Consider the following 24,668-nt stretch of genomic DNA (forward strand, 5'->3'; position numbering starts at 1 on the left):
GATGAACATTTCCAAGTTCAGGAGGTAATTGAAGCCTGTAGGCTACCTTACCGATTCTTTCGACGATCTTGAATGGTCCAATGTATCTAGGTGCAAGTTTTCCTTTCTTTCCATATCTGATCACACCTTTCCAAGGTGAGACCTTAAGTAATACGCGATCACCGACTTGAAATTCCAAGGGCTTGCGTCGTTGGTCCGCGTAACTCTTTTGACGGCTTCGAGCTGTCTGAAGGTTATCACGAACTTTCTTAACCTTGTCAGTCGTTTCTAGAATGAGGTCAGGTCCAGTAAGCTGAGCCTCACCTATCTCATTCCAGCAGACTGGTGAACGACATTTTCGACCATAGAGAGCCTCGAAAGGAGCCATGTTGATGCTGGAGTGATAACTGTTGTTGTAGGAAAATTCAATCAATGGAAGATGTGAATCCCAACTATCACCAAAGTCGATCACACAAGCTCTAAGCATATCCTCCAAAGTCTGGATTGTTCTTTCAGTTTGGCCATCTGTCTGTGGATGATATGCTGTGCTTAGATTGAGTTGGGTCCCCATAGCAGATTGCATGGTTCTCCAAAAACGAGAAGAGAAGCGAGCATCTCTGTCAGAAATAATGTTCAAGGGAACACCATGTCGAGATACGATTTCATCCACATAGATTTTAGCCAGATTTTCAGCAGATAGATCCTCACGGATTGGCAGGAAATGCGCTGACTTAGTAAGACGATCAACGACTACCCATATGGCATCATGACCTTTCTTTGTGCGCGGAAGTTTAGTAATGAGATCCATAGCAATGTTTTCCCACTTCCAAACTGGAATCTGTGGTTGCTCTAAAAGACTATAAGGATGTTGGTGTTTAACCTTAACCTTAAGACAAGTAAGGCACTTTGAAACGTACAAGGCAATGCATTTCTTCATACCAGGCCACCAATACCGAGTACGAAGATTCTTATACATCTTATCTGAGCCAGGATGAATAGAATAACAAGACTTATGGGCCTCATCCATAAGCAAAGCGCGGAGATCATCTTGGCTTGGAACCCACAAACGGTCCATGAAATAATATGATCCTGTGCAACCAGATGTACATACAATATGCATGGGATCAGCCGCTTCAATGGGATCTTTTATCCTGGTCGGAGGAGAAATTACCAAACGTCTAGCATTCCCTCACGCTTGGCGCCAATGGGGCTTTTTTTTGAGAGAAAAAAAAGATTATGCCTTCGCCATATGAAATATGAATATTAAGTAATAATAGCATGGCACTTTGAATTTGATATAAGAAATTTTGTTTTCAAAACATTAGATTATGTATCGAGAGAGTAATATGATAAAAAGGTATTTCCTATTTTATTCTTGGAAGTCCAGTTCAGCGTCACAAACTTTTTTCACACCAGAGGTCTCTTAACAATATTTATAGAGCGAAAAAAAATTCTTTTTTCCTTAGTTTATTTGATCAAATAAAAAAGCCACTTTGGGATTGCTGAATGACAGACAAATAACAGACAAAAAAATATAATCAATATATAAAGCAACGGAGCCATCATAGTATTTTTGAATTCCTCTGAAAGGAAGGGTGGTAAGTTGATCATTTACCGATCGGGGTCTGATCGATCCTATTTTTTCTTTATTTTATGGAAGGTAAGGGTCAATTTTATTGTAGAGCCGTATGCAATGCATAATGCCCGTACGGTTGTTCGATTCTATCTTTTTTTCTTGTTATTCTTTTATCTTTCTTTGTATCTTCCCCTCATATCATGAAAAATAGAGAATCCTTTTATTATCTTATATTATCAGGGTAATGATCCATCAACCTGCTGGTTCTTTTTCTGAAGTAGCAACGGGAGAATTCATCCTGGAAGTGGGAGAACTGCTGGAACTACGTGAAACCCTGACAAGGGTTTATGTACAAAGAACGGGCAAACCCGTATGGGTTGTATCCGAAGACATGGAAAGAGATGTTTTTATGTCAGCAACAGAGGCCCAAGCTTATGGAATTGTTGATCTTGTAGCGGTTGAATGACAATAGCCTAGATTTCACGTCAATTCTGAAATTCACCCTGCCGAGTTTAATATTAATATTCTATGACTTTTTTTATTATTCTATATTCTATTGAATAAAAGTAATTCATAATCATCCGGTTAGGATCGATCTAAACCAGCCCATTATGTATAGGATTCAACATGCCAGCGATTAAACAACTTATTAGAAATACAAGACAGCCAATTAGAAATGTCACAAAATCCCCCGCGCTTCGGGGATGCCCTCAGCGTCGAGGAACATGTACTAGGGTGTATGTGCGACTCGTTCAGATCATGAACTAGAACAAAGGAAAGAGAACAATGTTCGAATATCAATGATCAAATAGGATAGACCGGAAAAACGAACTACATTTCCTATCTAAAAATCGATGATATCCCTTTTATTGTGTATGAAATTTATGGTTTCTGTTGGTGTAAATCCACTCACCTCAATTCAAGATGAGAAGCAATTCTCCATTGGTAGCAAATGGTTATCCATTAAGCGGAGGAAATCTTAGTTAAAATAAACCCCTCTTGCAAGAACGGACTAACAGGGTCAACTACCCAGCCAATCTTCATAATTAAATACCGTTACTGTGATAGGGTAATTCCTTACCCATCAAGTCTTGTGAAACACAAGCATGTTGAGCCTGAGAAATGCGTGCTTGAATATCGGATCGAGCTTGAATATCAGATTGAACACGAACACAATGAAGCTTAGTACGTTCCATTCGATATAATAATTGAAAGAGAAAGCATTACATCGATCGAAAACTAAAAAACACATATTGATATGGTACCTATATATGTTGTTCAGTTGATATCGGTTCAGTTCGCTTGCATTTTATGTTCATTTTATTTCAACATTACGCTTTTTTTTGGTAACGGATATTCTGCCACTATCATAAGCCCAATCGAAACCAATTGAACAACATTTGTATCGGTACCAATATTTTTTTTAGTTTTTTTTCTTTCAATAAATTGATACTGTATCGCTACCATATTGTACCGAACATGATCGGTGCCGGTATACATTCCGTTTTATTGTTTCCTGTTTGATAACGGGTACTTTGATCGTATCTTAAAAGTTATATGAGAGAACAAAATATACTTAAATCAATTAAAGTAGTAAACAAATAGAATAATAAAACCTTAGAAAACAATATTGAAAAAAAATCAAAAACAATTGTTCCACTCCTTTTATTTCAACATTACGATATATATTTTTTAAACGGATATTGTGACGCTATCGTACAAAATTCAGTCAAAACAGATTGAATAACATCTGTATCCGTATCAATATTTTTTTTTAGTGTTTTTGCTTTCGATGAATTAATATCGTATCGCTACCATACCGTACTCCGTACTGAACAACATCGGTATCGGTAGATATTCATTTTTATGATTTCTTGTTTGATAATTGGTACTTTAATCGTGTAATATTCAGAATTTTAATAGACTAATATAGTAGATAAATACAAGTTTTGAGTTATTTTTGGATTTATAATAATAATAATAAATTAAAGTCTTTAGGTGTTATAATGATAAAAATAAATAATGTCATGCATGTATTTTGTTGTGTTGCGTAGGTGGAAAAAAAAAGAAATAGGATATGCATTTAAAAATAAATTAAGCAAACGCATTTCAATTCGTGAGTTTCGCGGCAAACCTTTTTTTTATTATCTGTATGGATATCTTTAAAAGGCCATGTATCAACTAATCTGCCGAATCATCGGGATGTTATACTGATAAAATCATCCTTATTAAACCCCTTCAAAATCACTTCTCAATTTGATCCGTTGTTCCGCACGACTACCGCCGCACCACCACTGCCGCTCACCTTAGTGCCGTTCCGCACGACCGTCCGAAGCACTTATTGTGTGTCTCCGGTTACCTCCGTTCGATGCCACCGGCCCTGTCACTGTAATTTCCGATTTCGATCAGCCACCATACCCCCACATTCGATCGACCGCACCGCCGCACAACCTTACCGCCAAGAGCCGTTCGCCACCGTTGCTGGGTTCGCGATTCCGCGGCCACAGTCTCATTGTTTCCGCCAGAACCTCCTCTGACCCGCATAAGCCGTCGTACAACCACCGCAACCGTCGCCTTGATCTGTTCGGTTCTTTTCGAATAGTTGAGGTAAGATTTCCGATCAAGCTAACTGTATAGTTTGTAATATGTTCCATAAATCTTTTTCTTTCGTGACCTTGAGTTTTTCCGGCGACTAAGACATCTAAATCGAAGTAGAAATATGTGTATGGATAATCTTTATGCAAGGTGAATTCATGGAGGAAGATAGACTAAATATGAGTAGAAGGTTATTTATGTTTGATTTAATGGTCGTACAGTATTCATGCACAGTTGCACACAACTTATAGTTTTGTTTTGGTCTCTCAATATAATACTATTTTATTTAAAAGTCTAAGTCTTGAAATATGATATCAATTGAATTGACGTTTACTTTTAGAATATTAAAATTGGTGATTTCCAAAGAGCTATGCCATATTGATTTAATAGTATTTTATGAACCACTGAATATATTTATTATTTAAGTACATGAATTTGTTTTGTCCACCAAATAGTATTTTAAAATGTTAATAAACTCAAACTTGAACCTTGGTCGTCGGAAAATTTAAAAGAACGAGTCTATTAACGGGACTAAATTATTATAAAACTAACTCGGGTTGTAACGGGATTATAGGTTTTTGATTGTTTAAGGACGACTAGATTCATTTAATTTGGTTTGCTTGCTAACAAGGTACGGATTCTGTTTTCTTTTCATCGTAGTATACTTTTATATTTTCGTTACTTGTTGGTACGGATTCTGTTTCGTTTACATCATTGTATTTTTATTCAAGTCCGTTACTTTGTAGTACGGATGTTTTCGCTACTTGTCTATGTTTCGTATTGTTATAAGACTAGTATATATTGTAGCATGCAATAGACCTTAGACCTTGTGCTCATTATTGCATGTTCCTTCTAAACTTATGTCAAAATACATTTTATTTCTGATACGGCTTTGTACTCTGTCACCCGAGCGCTTCTGACTTGTCGTTGGGGCGTCAACGGCATGGCACTCATCGTGACGGTGCGTAACTAAAGTTCACGGCGTTTCTAGTTTGTGCTTGTGTAGCACATGGCCCCTAGAGGCGAATAGATCGATCTTAGCTCTGACTCCTGACTCCTGACTCCTGTTGAGATGGAATAATGTGTGTACGCCTACACGCACCATCTCGGCGCATGGACTATAGCCATGCATGCCTCTATTTAGGCTCGTGGGTGCTTCTATATTATGTGACTTGTTTTACTGTTATATGTTGTCACGTATGTCTTGTCTCTGTTATGATATGTTTATATGCATCAGATTATGTTCAGTATCTGTTATCTGTTCAGTATAAGGTTTGGGATTCAAGTTATAAAAGTAGTTATTTCAGTGCCAGGATTTCAGTCTCTGTTTTCAGCATTTGTCTGGTGTCCGCCTCAGTATTTGCTTTAGAACTGTTTTGTTTCCAGTATCGGGTTGCATAATCTTTACAAGTATTAGATTACTATGTTTTCAAAACTCAGGTTATCTAAGCTATTTTGTTGATTAAATATATATATTTCAAATTAGAAATATAATTGTTTTGGTTAGATAATGTTTCGCTAAGAAATTCGAGTTATCATTAGATTTTGATCTAAACCTAAATGTTTATTCATAATATAGTAATTTCGATATTTTTCTCGTTTTAAAGGAATTGGGATTTTTAAACAGTATTATATTTAAGTAAAACTATTTGAAAGAAGGAAAATTGTTTTAATTTCAAATGAGGTTCAATGTTAGTCTCAGTTCACTTTCCATTGTGTGGTGTTTCGTTCCCATTTGTTCGCCTTTAAATGTACTGTTGATTTCTCCGTTACTGAGCAACTTTTTGGCTCAGCCGTAGTTTCTTTCTTGTGTTTGTCTTATTTGTTTGCCAGGTAATTTGGGAAACGTGGGGAATAAGTGAAGAGTGTCGTGAAGATAAAGATTTATTTGTATTTCGGTAATATAATGAAAATGTAATTAGGATCTTTTGATTTCAACGTTATGGATTGGTTTTAGTTTTGATATCAGTATGAGTGACACGTCAGCCTATCCAGTTTGGGGTGTTACAAATCGTATCTTAAAAGTTATATAAAAATATATGTTTAAATCAGTTAAACTAATAATACAATATAATAATAAAAACCTAGAAAAAAAATATTAAAAAAAAGTCAAAAACACTGTTCATGGCCTCTTTCTATTTTGTTTCTAGAAGTGTGTCTAGTTGGGTTGCTTTTTGTTGGTTGTTTTCTTGTTTTTTCGTGTTTACTTTCATGGGGCATGTCCTGTGATTGAACTAGTGTAGGATTTCTACACTACTTGTGTTATTTGGTTGTGAATATATAGAATCACCGGGGTAACCCTTTACCCAAAAATCCGAAATAACCGAAAACCCGAACCGAACCGACGTAAAAACCGAAACCGAAAAAAACCAAAACCGAACTGTTTTTAAAAACTAAAAACCGAGATATCGATTTCGGTTTTGATTTTGCCCAAAAACCGAATCGAACCGAACTGAACCGTGCACACCCCGCGTAGCATGCTAAAAGTTGGCCCAATAGAATAGTGACACCACTGGCAGCCACTATTCATTTAGTTAAAATCCGAAATAACCGAAAACCCGAACCGACGTAAAAACCGAAAAACCGAAACCGAACGGTTTTTAAAAACCAAAAACCGACATATCGATTTCGGTTTTGATTTTGCCCAAAAACCGAATCGAACCGTGCACACCATGCGTAGCATTAACCGAACCGACGTAAAAACCGAAAAACCAAAAAAAACCGAAACCGAACGGTTTTCAAAAACCAAAAACCGACATATCAGTTTCGGTTTTGATTTTGCCCAAAAAAACCGAATCAAACCGAACCGAACAGTGCACACCCCGCGTAGCATTCTAAAAGTTGGCCCAATAGAATATCATTTAGTTGGTTACTGTTAAAAAGACTTAGAAATAAATATAATGATAATGATAATGATAATAATAATAATAATAATAATAATAATAATAATAATAATAATAATAATAATAATAATAATAATAATTTATACTCATAATCAACAGTGGTTAACCATAATTAAACACATCTATCTATACATATAATAAAAGAAACCTGACTGAGGACACATGTCAATCTCTCAATCACTCTTAATTTATGTTTCTCACTTAAAAAAATAAAATAATCATAATCATCTTATTGTTATTCTATTCCTAAAAATAAGCCATATTCCTAGATATTTAAATAACATAAATTATATGTTGTGTATCGATATAAATTATAAACATTTTTTAAATAGGTTCTACTCTTAATTACTTTAGTTTAATAATGGAACCAATAAACATTGATTAATGTTTTTGTTTACCCCTTATAAACATATTTTAAATAGGTTCTACTCTTAATTACTTTAGTTTAATAAAATAATAAATCATTTACATTATAGTAATTTATATTTAGTGTACGTCTTTTGTTAATTTAATGATAAATAATTTTGAAATCTCAAAAATATCTCAAAATATTATATTATCTCCTATACGAATTGTTTAAATTTATATTAAATTTAATTTTATAATTATCTTTTAATTAATATTAGTTATCTATAACTAAGTAGGAGATGGGGAAAAAACTAAAAAATAGATGGCTTAAATGAATGACATGTGTCCATTTATTGGTTTCTTTTATTATATAGATATATATTAAATAATAAAAAAGTTACATTTTTTAAGAAACTCATGTATTGTATGGGTTGAGCACATGTAATTTTATATACGAATCAATAAAAAGTTATATATTGTTATATCTTTATAAACCCTATGTATTATACGGATTGAATAAATCTAATTTTATATACCACATAATAAAAAAGTTATATTTTTAAAAATTCAGTATATTATACAAGTTGCGTAAATGTAATTTTGTATACTAAATAATAAAAATATTATATCTTTAAAAAACCTCGTTTATTACGCGGGTTGAATGAATCTAATAAAAAATATATCTTAAAAAAACTAACGGATATACTCGATATATGATGGATGGGGTGATTACAGTGATGGTTCTTATAAATGTTACGTAAACATAGTGAATGCCATATTTGAGTTGAGAGTTGAACACGAAAATAAAAGTATAGAACCAATAAACATTGATTAATGTTTTTGTTTACCCCTTATAAACATTTTTTAAATAAACATTGATTAATGTTTTTGTTTACTCCTTAAAAACATTTTTTAAATAGGTTCTACTCTTAATTACTTTAGTTTAATAATAGAACCAATAAACATTGATTAATGTTTTTGTTTACCCCTTATAAACATTTTTTAAATAGGTTCTATTCTTAATTACTTTAGTTTAATAAAATAAATAAATCATTTACATTATAGTAATTTATATTTACTACTGTTTTAATATGGTGATATAAACAAACTGCTATGTAATTTTTGGTTGTTTGAATGTGAATTACTGTTTAATTCTTTGTATAGTTATGAACGTCTTGGTCCATGTATGTTTAGGAAAAACATAAAAAAATGTGCATGTAATTGTATGTGGGTAACAATGTAAATAGTAGTAAATTGTTCTTTTTTCCTTTTTTTTACTTTTAGTGGTGACATATGTCGCCCCTAAAAGTCACAAATGTCGCCGCTGAAAGTCATTCACAATAGCGACGACACACCCTTTTTAGCGAGGACAGGTGACCAATAGCGACCGATCTATAGCGCGACCCTTTAGCGACGACATGTCGCCGCTAAAAGGCAATAGCGGAGACAAAAAGGTCTTTTAGCGGTGACACGTGTCGTCGCTAAAGGTGCTTGTTTCTTGTAGTGGGCGGCCGACCTCTCGAACTTTTCGCTCAGTAGTGGAGAGTATGTAATTTTGTACAGAAATTTTTGGGTATATACGTTTTCGACCTCGTGGTTTTATGGAAATTTTTAGGTGCGGTGACTTCTGCCCCTGATCGGAAATCTCAAGATTTGCAGACGGGCCATTGTTCAGGACATGCTCATGCTGATTATAAACCACGAAAAAACTTTTAGTCATTCCAAGAGCTCTGTATCTTTTTATTCATTTGATTAATTAGGTATAAAATCGAGCCGAGGGTCTCACTGGAAGCAGTCTGTCTATTTCTATGGGATAGATGTAAGGTTGTCTACATCTTACCCTCCTCAGACCCTACCTTAGCTTTGCTATTTGTGGGATTTGCTTTGTATGATTATGATGAGGTATAAAATATAACCCTTCTACCTTTTTAAGGTAAACCAAGCATGTTTACTAACTTTTATTTTTACTTTACTATAGAAGATGATTCTTAAAGAATATCAAAAGAAGGTTTTGGAGGAAAAGAAAAATCTTTGGAGTCACTTAATTAGGAATGTCAATGGGTCAAGTATGACTAATTCCATATCAATATCTGGTTGTAAAATCTTGTCTTATACATGGTCTCTATCCGTTGAAGTCACTTAATTAGGAATGTCAATGGGTCGGGTATGACTAATTCCATATCAACATCTGGTTGTAAAATCTTGTCCCATACCTGGTCTCTACCCGTCAGGTACTTGATGGGTGTTTACCTGTCAGGTATACCCGTTGAGATTTTCATGTATATTTTTTTACTTTCCTTTATAATTTTATGTTTTAAAAATCTATATAATTTGTTAGATTATGATAAATAACATATATATCATCATTACCGTAATAATATTTGATATATTTAAAAATGTAACAAATTTTCTTTAAATTTTAGTTTTGTAAAAAGATTTACATTACGAGTGTTTAGCTTAGGCTACAATATAATACACTTGGTTATAACCCCGTGTATTACACGGGGTTGAATAAATAAATTTTATATACTAAATAATAAAAATAATATATCTTTAAAAACCTCATTTATTGTACGGGTTGAATAAATATAATTTTATATATTAAATAATAAAAAGTTATATCTATAAGAACCATATTGTACGGGTTGAATAAATGTAAGGGTAAATTACACTTTTCGTCCTTTATGTATGTACCAAATTGCAATGGATACCCTTTAACTTCAATAATTACAGTCACAGTCCTTTTTTTTGTAAAACTCATTACACTACAAGTCCTTTATGACTAACCAGGTTAAAATTTTCAGTCAAATGTATTCACTTAAGGGTATTGTTGTCATTTCATGCTTTTATTTAAAATATTTCTTACTAAATAAAATCAAAAAATTATACATCATCTTCCCCAATTATCCAAACCCTAGAACACCATCATCCTCAAATCCAAACCCTAGAACACCATCATCCTCAAGGACCACCACCACTGTTATCTCCTAACCATTTTCTGCGCAACTCAACTACCAACCATCACCCAATAAGCTACATATAGAATGGTAAAATATATTCTACACTTAACTCAGGGTTTCAGGGCTTACATGATTGTAGGGAAGTTTCTTAACTACAATGGGCAATCCAGTATTATCCTTAAATGGGGTATATGTCGTTTTATCAACCCATCCTTTGTAAACCAATCCATAATGACTCCTCTCATCCAAGCATATTTGAAATCCACTAAAACCTGCAACTCAACTCAAATTAGGTCAAAATCCCCAAATCACAGATCTCAAAACCACCGTCAACGATAGCCGCACCAAAACCCAGATCTATGGCCGGCAACCACCATCTTCGTCCGGCAAGAACGAACCCAACCCATCGCTGGTCAACCTTTCTTCTATGGCTGCTCACCCGCACCAAAACGGTTCTGGAACAATGGAGGTCAGACGTGGAAGATGGAGGTCACCTGCACCAAAACGGTTCCGGGTTAGCTAATATAGTTCTTCTGACATCTCCTCCACCCACCTCACAAATTAATTTCATTTCTAACAACAAACACAGACGAATTAATGGCTCCTTGGTCATCTATAAATCCCCAAATTGTACTCTGCCATGGCAGTTGCTTGCGAGATGGCTTGGTGGTGTCCAGATTTAGTGGTGGTGGAGATTGGTTAGAGAGAGAGAAAGAGGGAGAGAGATGGCTGATAGAAGAGAGGAGAAGAGAGAGTTTGATGGTGAGGAAGATGATGCTTGGGTATATGTATTTTTTTGGTGTTATTTATTAATAAAATATTTTAAATAAAATGACCAGAATACCCTTAAGTGAATATACTTAACTGAAAATTTTTAACTTGGTTAGTGCTAAAGGACTTAAAGTGTAATGAGTTTTAAAAAAAAGGACTGTGACTGTAATTATCGAAGTTAAAGGGTAACCATTGCAATCCGATACATACATAAAGGACGAAAACTGTAATTTATCCTAAATGTAATTTTATATACAAAATAAAAAAGTTATATCTTTAAAAGCATGTGTATTACACAGGTTGAATAAATGTAATGTTGTTTACCAAATAATAAAATAATACATCTTTAAAAAACCTCATTTATAACACGGGTTGAATAAATGTACCCGTAAGTGTTTTAACCCTTGCTCACTGAGTCGATAGTCCACCCAAGCCTGGCCAGTCTTGGGTGACGTTTCCGCCGCGGTTTGTTGTTTTAACGCGGTCAAAAAAATTACCAATGTCCCGAAATCAGTGGTTGATTTATGATGTCACCCTTAAAGAATAAACATATTACACCCATTGTATATGTCACAGCAATATCCTTTGTTGTTTATTCATGGTGAAAGTGACTGGTCCCGCGACTTGCGCCTACAAGGTGATAGCTCAAAGAAAACTAACACTTTGACTAGGAATATGTTCTATAGCTACCAACTACATGATCGTGCCAATACATATTCTTTACTTCTAAGAGGTGGACGTCTTTTCCAACAGTACCTGGTAGATGCCTATGTCTGCATCGAGCAAGACAGACTTAACTACCTTAGGTATAATCAAAATGCTCTTAGAAGTGAATACATGCAAGGAATGCACGATGCCGTCACACGTGGAGACACAGAAGGAAAGGATATAGGCAAACGTATAATTTTGCCCTCAACGTTTACCGGTGGTCCACGATACATGTACAAACACTATCAGGATGCCTTGGCAATATGCAGAGTTCATGGAAACCCGCAATACTTTGTTACATTCACTTGCAACGTTAAATGGCCTGAGATTAGTAGATACATGGCCAGATTTCCCGTTCTGAAGGCGGAAGATTGCCCTGATGTCATTGCAAGAGTGTTCCATATGAAAGTTATTTCATTTATAAATTCTCTTAAAGTTAGAAGACCATTTGGGAAGGTTACTGCAAGTAACTTATTTACCTCATATTACATAGAAAGCTCCATAGCTATTATACAAGTACACTCATGTCCCATGAAAGCCGTTCATTTATGTTGTGCAGACTTATACACCATAGAATTCCAAAAAAAGAGGTTTGCCCCATTGTCATCTTCTCTTATGGGTTGATGAAGCCCACAAAATAAAGGATGCTTCACAATTGGATGAGTATATATCAGCGGAAATTCCAGATCCCATCAATGAGCCACCATTGTATAAAATTGTGACCGACTCCATGATGCATGGACCTTGCGGCATGGCCAGACCTAATTCACCATGCATGGCGTTAGGATCATGCAAGAAAAAATTCCCTAAGGATTACGAGCCTTTTACACGATTTGATGAGAATGGCTACGCACGCTATAGGAGATGTCAAAGTACTCACTTTGTCCAAAAACATGGGATTTCACTAGATAACGGTTACGTCGTACCGTACAATCGTTCTCTGTTGCTTCATTTTCATGCTCACATGAATGTCGAATACTTCGGTTGGAGTATGCTCATAAAGTACCTTTTCAAATACATATCTAAAGGAACAGACCGTATAAAATACACTGTTAAAAAAACGCCTGACATAACAGCCAATTCTACAGATAATACTACAACAGAAATTGACGAAATTAAAGACTTCGTTGATGGTAGATTCATTTGTCCCCATGAATCAGCATGGAGAATCTTTAACTTCATGATTCATGAACGAAACCCTCCCGTCCAGGTAAAGTTACAAAAATCCATTAGAAATTTCTTTCGTAATTTACTAATAATGGAATTCCTTCCATATAGGTGCTTTCTGTCCACTTAGAGAATAGGCAAAATGTCACATTCAAAGATAATGAGAAGCTTGAGAATGTCTTACGCAATCCAAATGCCAAGCGCACCACTTTAACAGAATGGCTAAAAAATTATTGCCTAGACAATAGTGGACTCCATCTCCGTTACATTGACTACCTTTCGGAATACAGAATACAGATGGGAACCTACGGGAAAATGCTGGCTTAGGAGAATCACAAATAGAACACCGGGAATCGGTAGACTTGTATACATACATCCAAGTGCCGGTGAGGTCTTTTACCTTCGAATGCTTTTGTCACATCAAAAAGGATGTAGGTCATTCGTAGACATACGCACCATTTCCGGTGAGGTCCTTCCAACATATCGCATGGCATGTGAGAAACTAGGCTTGCTTGGAGATGACAGTGAATGGTCACTTGCAATAGAGGAAGCTGCTACATGGGCAAATGCTTCTGAATTACGCTATTTATTCACTCATATGCTTTTGTTTTGTGAGATGTCAAACCCCAAACGACTTTTCGATCAACAATGGAAAAAAATGAGTGATGACGCAAGTCACATACATGGCATAGTGAATGATGAGGACCAAATGCAATATGTTCTCTATGAAATTGAGTTGTTGTTACAGTCTGGAACACCCTCAACTTCATTGTCTGATTACGGGTTACCCATGCCTAAACCAGAAGTTTTTACGTCTTTGACTAATCGACTGCTGATGGAAGTGATGACAAGATCCACCAACATAGTCCAAAATCTAGGCCTTGTCTTTATCAAGGGAATAACATCCACCTAAAATCACACACCACATATGTTTGGTCTAAGTAAATACAAGAAAATCTAAATACCCTTTAAATAATATCATACAAAATAATTACAAAAAATTAATATTTTTTTTGTGTAAGATTCAACAAAAGTAAACTTAGGACAACCGCAAGGTTACGGTAAATCATTATAGACCTACAATACCTAGAGAACACGTTTTCTTAGAAGCAGAACCAACGTAAGACACCTACAGTTCAGACCGTTGTAGTAATATTATATCACATACTACTTTTTGTTATTATTATGACATTATAAAACGATTTAATTAAATATGTTAAATCATGACTTATAGAATTGCATTGGATTTATCCAACTCTAGGGTAAAAGTGATTTTTAAAATGCTACTTAATTTGTGATTTCGCTTTGTTATGTGTTTTTAATTGTTAAATCACTTAAGGAAAAATTCCATTGAAGCTAAATACAGAGGAATGGCTGTATTTGACGTTGACTCATCTTGCCTTTGAAATCTTCCTTTTGAGTTAATATGGCATCTCTCTAAATCAACGATTGTCTTCTGTGATATATGAATTTAATTTACTTGTCAAGTATGCCCATATATCACTGACACTAAACATGTTGGGATTCATGTACACTTAGGAATGGTATTGGAACGGGTTTGGGATGGGTATTTTCAATCCTAATCTCATACTCAGTTGTAAAATTGTACCTCATACCGGGATCAATTTTTGTCGAGTACATGTCGTGTATCGGTCATACCTATGAAAATAGAATATACCCATTAATTTCTTAAAAGATACCCGTTGTGATTTCGAAATACATTTTTTCTTACCATTTCACTCTAGATATTTAAATAACATAAATTATATGTTGTCTATGGATTTAAGTAGAAAAAATCATTAAGGTATGACTAGAGGGCATAATTAAATAGTATTCTTTCCGTTAAAAAAATGATATTATTATTAATTAATACTATCGCACAGGACGGTATGACTAGAGGGCATAATTAAATTAAGATTTTTTACTTATAGTTTGTTAGTTTATTTTAAGAAATTGTATATATAGTTAGGTTTTTAATTTTTTTTTGTCATTTTATTAAATATTATGTTATAGTCTTGTGTATTATATGGATCCAATGGTTTCAATAATGAAAACTGTTTATTTATATTTTTTAAATAACAACAAATAATCATGTTTAAATAGTCCTGGACTGAATTTAAATAAATTTCCGTCATCAAAGGCTTAAAATTAGCTTTTATATGAAATAATGGTCATCATTATAAATCTAATATAAAAACGCTTTCGTAAAATCTATTTTTGGTAAGCTTTAAACAAAAAATAACATTATAAGTTATAAATAAAAATATATTTGAGGTATGGGTTGATTTTGTGAGAAGGTTTAAGAGACCTAATCTAACAAAAAATATTGATTAGTCTATATCTTCTTAACCTAATAAAAACCATACCTAGGGGACACATGTCCTCCATCTAGGGCCTCTAAACCTCATTTTCCTTGCCATTTTGCAATCCCTTGATTTCCCTTGAGTGAAACCCGACGCGGGATCCGAATAGGTTATTCGGGTCATTATTGTTCCTTCCATATATAAAGGTTGAAACCGTTTATTTGTTTCCATTCTTCTTCTCTGATACTCTTTGAAATTATTAGGGTTTTTTTTTTCCATTGTTCATATTCAGCACACAATCCACGATGAATCGAACATCGACGGTAATCAACTCCATCATCATCATCTAATTCACGTACCATTTACAACGATCGATTCATCTTTATTTAGGTATTCTTGATTTTATCTAGATTTAACTGATGATTATACCAGATTTTGACTTTATTTTTCTATGCTTTTTTTTACAGGGTTCTTCTTTATTTGATGTTAGGGTTTGTGGGATTATACTAGATTTTGACTTTCTTTTTCAAAATTTTAAACATGGTTCTTCTTTATATGATGTTAGGTTTGTGGGTGTTTCTTGAATATTAGATAGAAATATGAGAAGGTTCGGATTGGATTTTGATATTCGATTTGAATATTTGGGAGAAAAGTCTACAACTTTATTTAAATTTGGGCAATGTTTATTGGTCTAGACCTCTTATTTTGTAAATGATCAGATGTGACTTTTGACCTTTTTGGTCGAACAAAATATATCAAGATCTCAAATTGGATTGTGATACTAGATTTAGAGGAAGAGGGAAATGTTTATGTTGTTATGGCTGCCCTTCAGACTAAATACGTTATCAAGACGATGCAATGATCACAATATCAAGAGTTAAAATATAGTTCAAGACTTGGAGCTCAGTCACGGTGAGCTTATGCTTCATTCCCCTGTGTATTAAGTACTATGATTTTTTATATTAATTGAGTAGGAGTATATTGCGTCTTACGTGATTCTGTATTTTCAGATTAGAGATTAATCGAGTAAAGACAAGCAACATATAAATATTGGCTAGGATGATTCGTGGCGCTACACAGGCAAATTTGGTGGACTCAGGTATGTGACTAGTTTTTTTTTTAACTATATAAAGTTATAAAGGATTCAAGTTTATGCTTTTACAAGGCAATTTTTTTTTGTCTAGAAGTTATTAGATGGTTGCAATTTATGTGAACTTTATACTTAATTCAGGTTTGTTTGTGTTGAATTTGAGATTTTGTTTAATTTGTGCTGGTTTGTTAGGGATGTTTGGTTTGGTTCATTCAAATATCTTTGGTGATGGATTTTGTCAAAGTTTTTAAATGACGAAGATATTATGAGTTGAGTGATGAAGATACTGTTAAAAATATGTGTTGAACTTTTATATATGAGGGGTGATGTGTGTAAAATGCAACATATAAAACACATCAATTAAGGCATAAAACTAACCCTTTTTTAGTACTAATGTTGGAAAAAGAGTGTTTTTGTCTTCCTTTTGTATTTTCAGGATGAAATGAGCTCAAAATCACAAAAGAAGCAAAAAGACCACTAATTCTACCATAAATACAAGAAAAGGAACAAAAGTAGATTGCCCGGACCCTCAACGGTACCTCCCAAAGCAAAAAGGAAGAAACAGAGTCTGAACACGCCCCGTGTCCAGCGAACACGGGGGCGTGCCCAGGAAGCAGCAGAAAAGACAAACCAGTAGAAGCTTCCATTGCCCACCACGGGGCCGTGTCCAGCGAGCACGGGGGCGTGGTGAAAGTACAGCAGGCGCATTAATTGTAATTCGCAATTACAATTAATGAGGAGAGAGAGTGTCAGGCGGGCACGGGGCCGTGTCCAGCGGACACGGGGCCGTGTCCAGCCTTCTGTTCAGCCTATAAATAGAGGAGCTTGGCTTCATTCTCTCTCATCCCTTGGCACACCACCTCTCTCACACCTCATCCACCACCCACCACCACCATAACACCATCATCCACCACCATCATCCATTGTCCATCGTAGAGTGTGTGAGTCGTCTCGGGATCCAAGATTGATCGTAAGAGTTCTTGACAATCAAGGCCATGTTTGCCTAAGTCTCTTACATCACTTGGTGAAGACAAGTGTTTAGTATAATACTTTTTATTTTTAATCTTTTGCACTTTTTATTTGGTTTTGTAAGAGATCTTTCCTTATGTTTAATAACTAGTTACATCACTTTTTATTTGTTTAATAACTAGTTACTTATGTTGAAGGTGATCTTTCCTTATCGTTTGTCCGTGGTGTCTTGGCGTTATTTTACTGTCTATATAAAATAAAAGATTTTCACCATTCATATCTCCACGGTCTATATGGAGGTATTTTGGCTACCTGGTCGGGGGTTAAGGGAACGGTTTGGTAAGGGTCTTGCCCTTGTTCAGTGTTTAGAGGTCCTGCTTGGGACCTGGGTCAAATTTAGTAGGATCTCCTTCAATACCCATAGGTATTGGATGGCGGGGATCCAAACTCTTTGACCCCCTCATAAGTTAACTACTATTAATACTATAACCCGGCTATTTAGGACTGTATCCCTGCTGACTCAGACTACTTAGCCGAGGGTAACGTCACCGCCAGAAGCGGGGCCTACCACAATTTGCATTAATAACTTAATTCATTATCTTTCAATAATCCGACCCTTTAGGATTGTATCCTTGCTGACTCAAACTACTGGGTTGAGGGTAACGTCGCCTTCAAAAGAGGGGCCTACTACAATAACTAAGATAATCTCTTAAACAAGTGCAAAAGTGCAAAAATCATCAAAGGTTATACTAATACACGTGTCGGATCCAAGTGATTCATCTTGTCTATCTGTTTTTTATTTTATTTTTATTTTCAGCATTTAGTTAGTTTTTATTTTTCTTAGTTTAAAACATTTTTCTAACTTTTTGATTTGATTAGACGTTGAGGATAAACCGGTACTAAAAGCTCTTGTGTCCTTGGACGACCTCGGTATCTTACCAACACTATACTACGTCCACGATGGGTGCACTTGCCCATATGTGTGTTTAGTGTTAGTGAATATCGTGTTTTATAAATTTAAAACTTGGCTGAAAGTGTAAAAAGGGCTTAAATATACATCAAAAATATATACACACTAACACGCATCAAGTTTTTGGCGCCGCTGCCGGGGACACAAGGATTTTAAGAAAGTTAGGAATCAACGGCCTAATCATATTTTTATTTTTCTTTAATTTTTTTTAGGATTTTTTTTTTTAGATTTTTAGCTTCTGCAGAGCTCAGCACGGGGCCGTGCCTGGTCGGACACGGGCCGTGCTCAGCAAAGTTACTGGCAGTTTTTGTTTTTCAAGTTACAGAAGGCTGACCACGGGGCCGTGCCGGTGCAACACGGGGCCGTGTCCAACTTCCAGTAACTGGGATCTGGAAAACAATCACTGTATTTCCGACCACGGGGCCGTGTTCGCTCAACACGGGGCCGTGGTGAACCTTCTGACCGACATTCTTTTTTGTTTTTATTGCAGGACTTGGAACCCGACACCATCCTCACGTAGTGTATGAGCTCCAGTTCCAATAAAGACATAAAAGAACCGCTAGAAGAACCCGAACGCTTTCTCAGAAAAAGGTTAAAAGCCAAAAACCAAGAGAAGGTTTCGGGTGATCCACCCCCAATGGCGGACCAACGTACCCTTATGGATTATCTACGGCCCACCGTAGGTAATCTAGGCGCCGCTATCAATGCTCCAAATGTTGAAGCCAATAACTTCGAGCTTCGACCGCATTTGATACAAATGCTCCAAAACTCCGCAACCTTCCACGGGCTTGCGGACGAGGATCCTCATCTACATATAACTAATTTCTTAGAAATATGTGATACCTTTCGGATCAATGGAGCATCAAACGACGCCATACGCCTCCGTATGTTTCCGTTCTCACTAAAAGACCGAGCGAAAGCTTGGCTCAACACCCTCCCAGCTGGATCGGTAAACACCTGGGATGAACTAGCCCAAAAGTTTCTATATAAGTATTTCCCTCCTTCTAAAACTGCTAAATTAATGGCTGAAATTAACACATACTCACAAGAGGACGGGGAATCCTTATATGAAACATGGGAAAGGTTCAAGGAGCTATTACGCAAGTGTCCCCATCATGGCCTCACGATATGGCAACAAGTATCCACTTTCTACAATGGATTGTTGCCACACACTAGGCAGACACTTGATTCTAGCTCCGGGGGACTTTTAGGTAATCGACGCCCACACGAAATATATAATCAGATTGAGGAAATTGCTCAAACCAATTTTCAATGGCACACTCCCCGGGGAAATAAGTCTATCGCCCCGGGCGCCCATAAGGTCGACGAAAGCACCTCTTTACAAGCCCAAATCGAGGCCCTTTCTTCAAAAATAAAAAAATTAGAAATGACAAAAACAGTCTCGGTTATGGCTTGTGAAGGGTGTGGTGGGTCACATGAAAATTGGAGTTGCATGAAAGAAACAGACGATCAACAAGAAATGGTAAACTACATTGATAATAGACCTAGGCCGTCGGGTCCTCCAACGGGAACTTACAACCAAGGATGGCGAAACCACCCAAACCTTGGTTGGAGGGAAACCGGCAATAGTAGTAACCAACAAACCCAACGAACAAACTTTCAGCAATCAAGAAATTAGTCACAAAATTTCACTCAACAACAAGGTGGACGAGAAAGGCTCGAAGATACTATATCTCGCCTCATCTCCGACACTGAAAAGAAAAACTCGGAAAGATTTCTACAATTAGAATCTAATTTTAGGAATCAACAAGCTAGCATTCAAAACATAGAAAAACAAATAAATCAACTAGCACAAAATTTTTCCGAGAGACCACAAGGCGCATTACCTAGCAATACCGAAACAAACCCAAAAGCGCAAGTTCACCTCATCACACTACGAAACCGCACCGTAGGGCCTGCAGAAATACCTCCTCCAACAGAAGAAACAATGCCAACACATCTGCAGGAAAAGAACTCTCCCCCATCACCAGAGCCTACCAAGGCTCCTCGAGTTCCGTACCCCGGTAGGTTAATTCGTCAAAAGACCAATGAGCAATTCGCAAAATTCGAAAGTCTGTTAAAACAATTGCATGTCAATATTCCTTTTATCGAAGTCCTAACCCAAATGCCCAAATACTCTAAATTTATGAGGGACTTCCTTACACATAAAAAGAAAATTGAAAATTTGCAATTAGTTAATTTAGGCGAAGAATGCTCTGCCCTCGTACTCAATAAACTACCCCAAAAGAAAATCGATCCCGGAAGTTTCACGATTCCATGTTCAATAGGGGAATCACCCGTTCGCAATGCCTTGGCCGACTTGGGGGCTAGCATTAACCTCATGCCCTCATCGATGTTCAAAAGGCTTGGCTTGGGAACCACGAGCCCTACAAAAATAAGCATACAACTTGCTGATCGATCAGTCAAGTTCCCACAAGGTGTCATCGAGAATGTCTTGGTAAGGGTAAGCAAATTCGTTTATCCCGTTGACTTTGTCATACTCGACATGGAGGAAGACACCGAGGTCCCCCTTATCCTAGGGAGACCCTTCCTTGCCACAGCACAAGCAGTGGTAGACATGAATGAAGGGACACTGACTTTGAAGTATGGGGACGATGAGGTGAAGTTCGGAGTTGGGAAGAAAATAGAGGATGACGGCCCAATCAATTACATGAAGGTTATTGATTCAAGTTTGGATGCCGCTCTCCGACGGTGTAACTTGGGAAGCAAGGCACTCCACTCAGAAGATATATAACCAGGAATCGGGTCTAGCCAAGGACCCTTATAAACGTGGCGCACCACGGAGGCATTCCGCGGATCTATCCTTAGTTTAGTTTAGTTTAATCTTTTAATTTTTGCAGAATAAAACACACTCATGGTGGTAATGGATGAAAAAGGGAACGAGAAAAAAATGGAACCATGCACGAAGAACAGAGCAACCCGACAAAAATCTCTATCACAGAAGGCTCAACACGGGCCGTGCCCAACCAACACGGCCCCGTGCTGAGCCCCTGCAGAAAATCACCCAGTTCAGGTAACTGGACACGGGCCGTGTTCAGCGGACACGCCCCCGTGTCCAGGCTTCTGTTTCAATTCTGTAATTTTTGTTACTGGCACTTGACCACGGGGCCGTGCCCGGTGAACACGGGGCCGTGTCCAGGATGCCAGTAACAAAAATCTTTGCTTTTTAACACACTTTTATACATTCTAATCAACCAAAAATATTATTTTTGGACACATTGAGGACAATGTGTAATTTAAGTGTGGGGGGGATGCTAAAACCTTGAAATTTTGCAAAATCCTAAACACAAGCCTTACACAAAACTCTATTGGAACCGCTAAACACCCCAAATTTTTTTCAAAAACTTTTTCATTTTTTTTTCATTTACTTGTCTTAGTTTAAGTTGGGAATAACAAGTTCTAAAAAGGTTATATTTTTACAAGTTTACAACCAATAGCGTCGTGATAAAAAAAGGAACCAACATAAGAAAATTATGAAACGGCATAACAAGTCTAGTTTAAAATTCGATTATATATGCTTGGTCACATTAAAAACCCATTCCCACAAAAGTGAGTTTTGAGCCTTTATTGAGCATAAAAATACACATATTTAGATTAAATGCTCATTTTTCGTTTCTTGTGTGAATAGCCGCTCGGTCCTTACAAATCTAGAACTTGCCACGACGATACATTCCCGATCCTTACCAACTTAAACCCAAGTAAGTAAATGATGGAGGCATTAGGACTAACCATTTTTCTTTCAAAACCATTATTTTTCAATTTTTTTTACCTACCCAAAATCCCCCTAGATAGCCCCTTTGAGCCTAAACCTTTCATTTCATTACCCCAAAAAAAACCATTTTTACCCACCAAAAACCTTTTTCATTTTTTTTCACCCTTTATTTTAGTAACAAGTTCGCTTTTTCGTAAACTCACCTTTTTATGTGACAATCAAAAAAAAAATGATGATGAAGTCAAAAACAAACAAAAGCTATAAAAGCTTGTTTGAGAAATACTTCAAATAAAAAGTCACTAAAAATAAGGTACTTCACGAAAACCGACGCTTGTTACGATTTTCACCCTTTTTACTAACCACTAACCAACCACCCACCTTTAAACCCAAGCCTTCACCCAAAAAGTCCTCTTGATATTTACAAAGGTAAAAAGTTAAAAAGGAGGAGGATTGATTGCTTGGCAAGCCTATGGAAAGACGTAAGTTCCGTGCCGCTCTCGAGTGATTCACTAAAATATACACCTTCGGCCGAGTGTTGAGTGATCTCCCGTGAGGTATGTGAACTTGTATATAAATGGAATTTTAATAAGGCATGCTATGCCCAAATAAGTAATTTATCTTATGAAAAGTTCAAAATAAATCATAACGAATAGGATTGTAAATAAATAAAAATAAAGCCTATAAAAACCTTGGATTCCCGACACTCTAGGACAAGCTAAAAAACTTCTCTTCTACCTATTCCATTTGGGAGTGTAAGCCACATTTAAAGAGTTTTGCTTGAGGACAAGCAAATGTTCAAGTGTGGGGGTATTTGATGTGTGTAAAATGCAACATATAAAACACATCAATTAAGGCATAAAACTAACCCTTTTTTAGTACTAATGTTGGAAAAAGAGTGTTTTTGTCTTCCTTTTGTATTTTCAGGATGAAATGAGCTCAAAATCACAAAAGAAGCAAAAAGACCACTAATTCTACCATAAATACAAGAAAAGGAACAAAAGTAGATTGCCCGGACCCTCAACGGTACCTCCCAAAGCAAAAAGGAAGAAACAGAGTCTGAACACGCCCCGTGTCCAGCGAACACGGGGGCGTGCCCAGGAAGCAGCAGAAAAGATAAACCAGTAGAAGCTTCCATTGCCCACCACGGGGCCGTGTCCAGCGAGCACGGGGGCGTGGTGAAAGTACAGCAGGCGCATTAATTGTAATTCACAATTACAATTAATGAGGAGAGAGAGTGTCAGGCGGGCACGGGGCCGTGTCCAGCGGACACGGGGCCGTGTCCAGCCTTCTGTTCAGCCTATAAATAGAGGAGCTTGGCTTCATTCTCTCTCATCCCTTGGCACACCACCTCTCTCACACCTCATCCACCACCCACCACCACCATAACACCATCATCCACCACCATCATCCATTGTCCATCGTAGAGTGTGTGAGTCGTCTCGGGATCCAAGATTGATCGTAAGAGTTCTTGACAATCAAGGCCATGTTTGCCTAAGTCTCTTACATCACTTGGTGAAGACAAGTGTTTAGTATAATACTTTTTATTTTTAATCTTTTGCACTTTTTATTTGGTTTTGTATTAATGACTTTAATAACTAGTTACTTATGTTGAAGGTGATCTTTCCTTATCGTTTGTCCGTGGTGTCTTGGCGTTATTTTACTGTCTATATAAAATAAAAGATTTTCACCATTCATATCTCCACGGTCTATATGGAGGTATTTTGGCTACCTGGTCGGGGGTTAAGGGAACGGTTTGGTAAGGGTCTTGCCCTTGTTCAGCGTTTAGAGGTCCTGCTTGGGACCTGGGTCAAATTTAGTAGGATCTCCTTCAATACCCATAGGTATTGGATGGCGGGGATCCAAACTCTTTGACCCCCTCATAAGTTAACTACTATTAATACTATAACCCGGCTATTTAGGACTGTATCCCTGCTGACTCAGACTACTTAGCCGAGGGTAACGTCACCGCCAGAAGCGGGGCCTACCACAATTTGCATTAATAACTTAATTCATTATCTTTCAATAATCCGACCCTTTAGGATTGTATCCTTGCTGACTCAAACTACTGGGTTGAGGGTAACGTCGCCTTCAAAAGAGGGGCCTACTACAATAACTAAGATAATCTCTTAAACAAGTGCAAAAGTGCAAAAATCATCAAAGGTTATACTAATACACGTGTCGGATCCAAGTGATTCATCTTGTCTATCTGTTTTTTATTTTATTTTTATTTTCAGCATTTAGTTAGTTTTTATTTTTCTTAGTTTAAAACATTTTTCTAACTTTTTGATTTGATTAGACGTTGAGGATAAACCGGTACTAAAAGCTCTTGTGTCCTTGGACGACCTCGGTATCTTACCAACACTATACTACGTCCACGATGGGTGCACTTGCCCATATGTGTGTTTAGTGTTAGTGAATATCGTGTTTTATAAATTTAAAACTTGGCTGAAAGTGTAAAAAGGGCTTAAATATACATCAAAAATATATACACACTAACACGCATCAAGGGTACAGGTTTATACTCACACAAAGGAAAGGGATACTTTTACGTTGAGAGCACAATGAAAAAGTGATGCCACTGCTCTTTCTAACATAT

General features: G+C 36.5%; 1 protein-coding gene and 1 non-coding gene across 2 annotated transcripts; one reads left to right on the forward strand and one right to left on the reverse strand.

Moving 5' to 3' along the window:
* The first annotated feature begins 11,086 nt into the window (after positions 1-11,086).
* Positions 11,087-13,334, forward strand: LOC110914568. Its single transcript, XM_022159358.1, has 4 exons — positions 11,087-11,143; positions 11,709-12,296; positions 12,415-13,050; positions 13,119-13,334. Exons 1-4 carry the CDS (start codon positions 11,087-11,089, stop codon positions 13,332-13,334), a joined length of 1,497 nt encoding a protein of 498 aa, XP_022015050.1.
* Positions 13,335-19,354: 6,020 nt separating this feature from the next.
* LOC118487755 lies at positions 19,355-19,461 on the reverse strand. The gene has a single exon (XR_004882698.1). It is a non-coding gene; the product is annotated as a small nucleolar RNA R71 (small nucleolar RNA).
* Between the last annotated feature and the right edge of the window lie 5,207 nt (positions 19,462-24,668).

Source organism: Helianthus annuus, chromosome 15 (assembly GCF_002127325.2).
Source record: "Helianthus annuus cultivar XRQ/B chromosome 15, HanXRQr2.0-SUNRISE, whole genome shotgun sequence".
Lineage (NCBI taxonomy): Eukaryota > Viridiplantae > Streptophyta > Magnoliopsida > Asterales > Asteraceae > Helianthus > Helianthus annuus.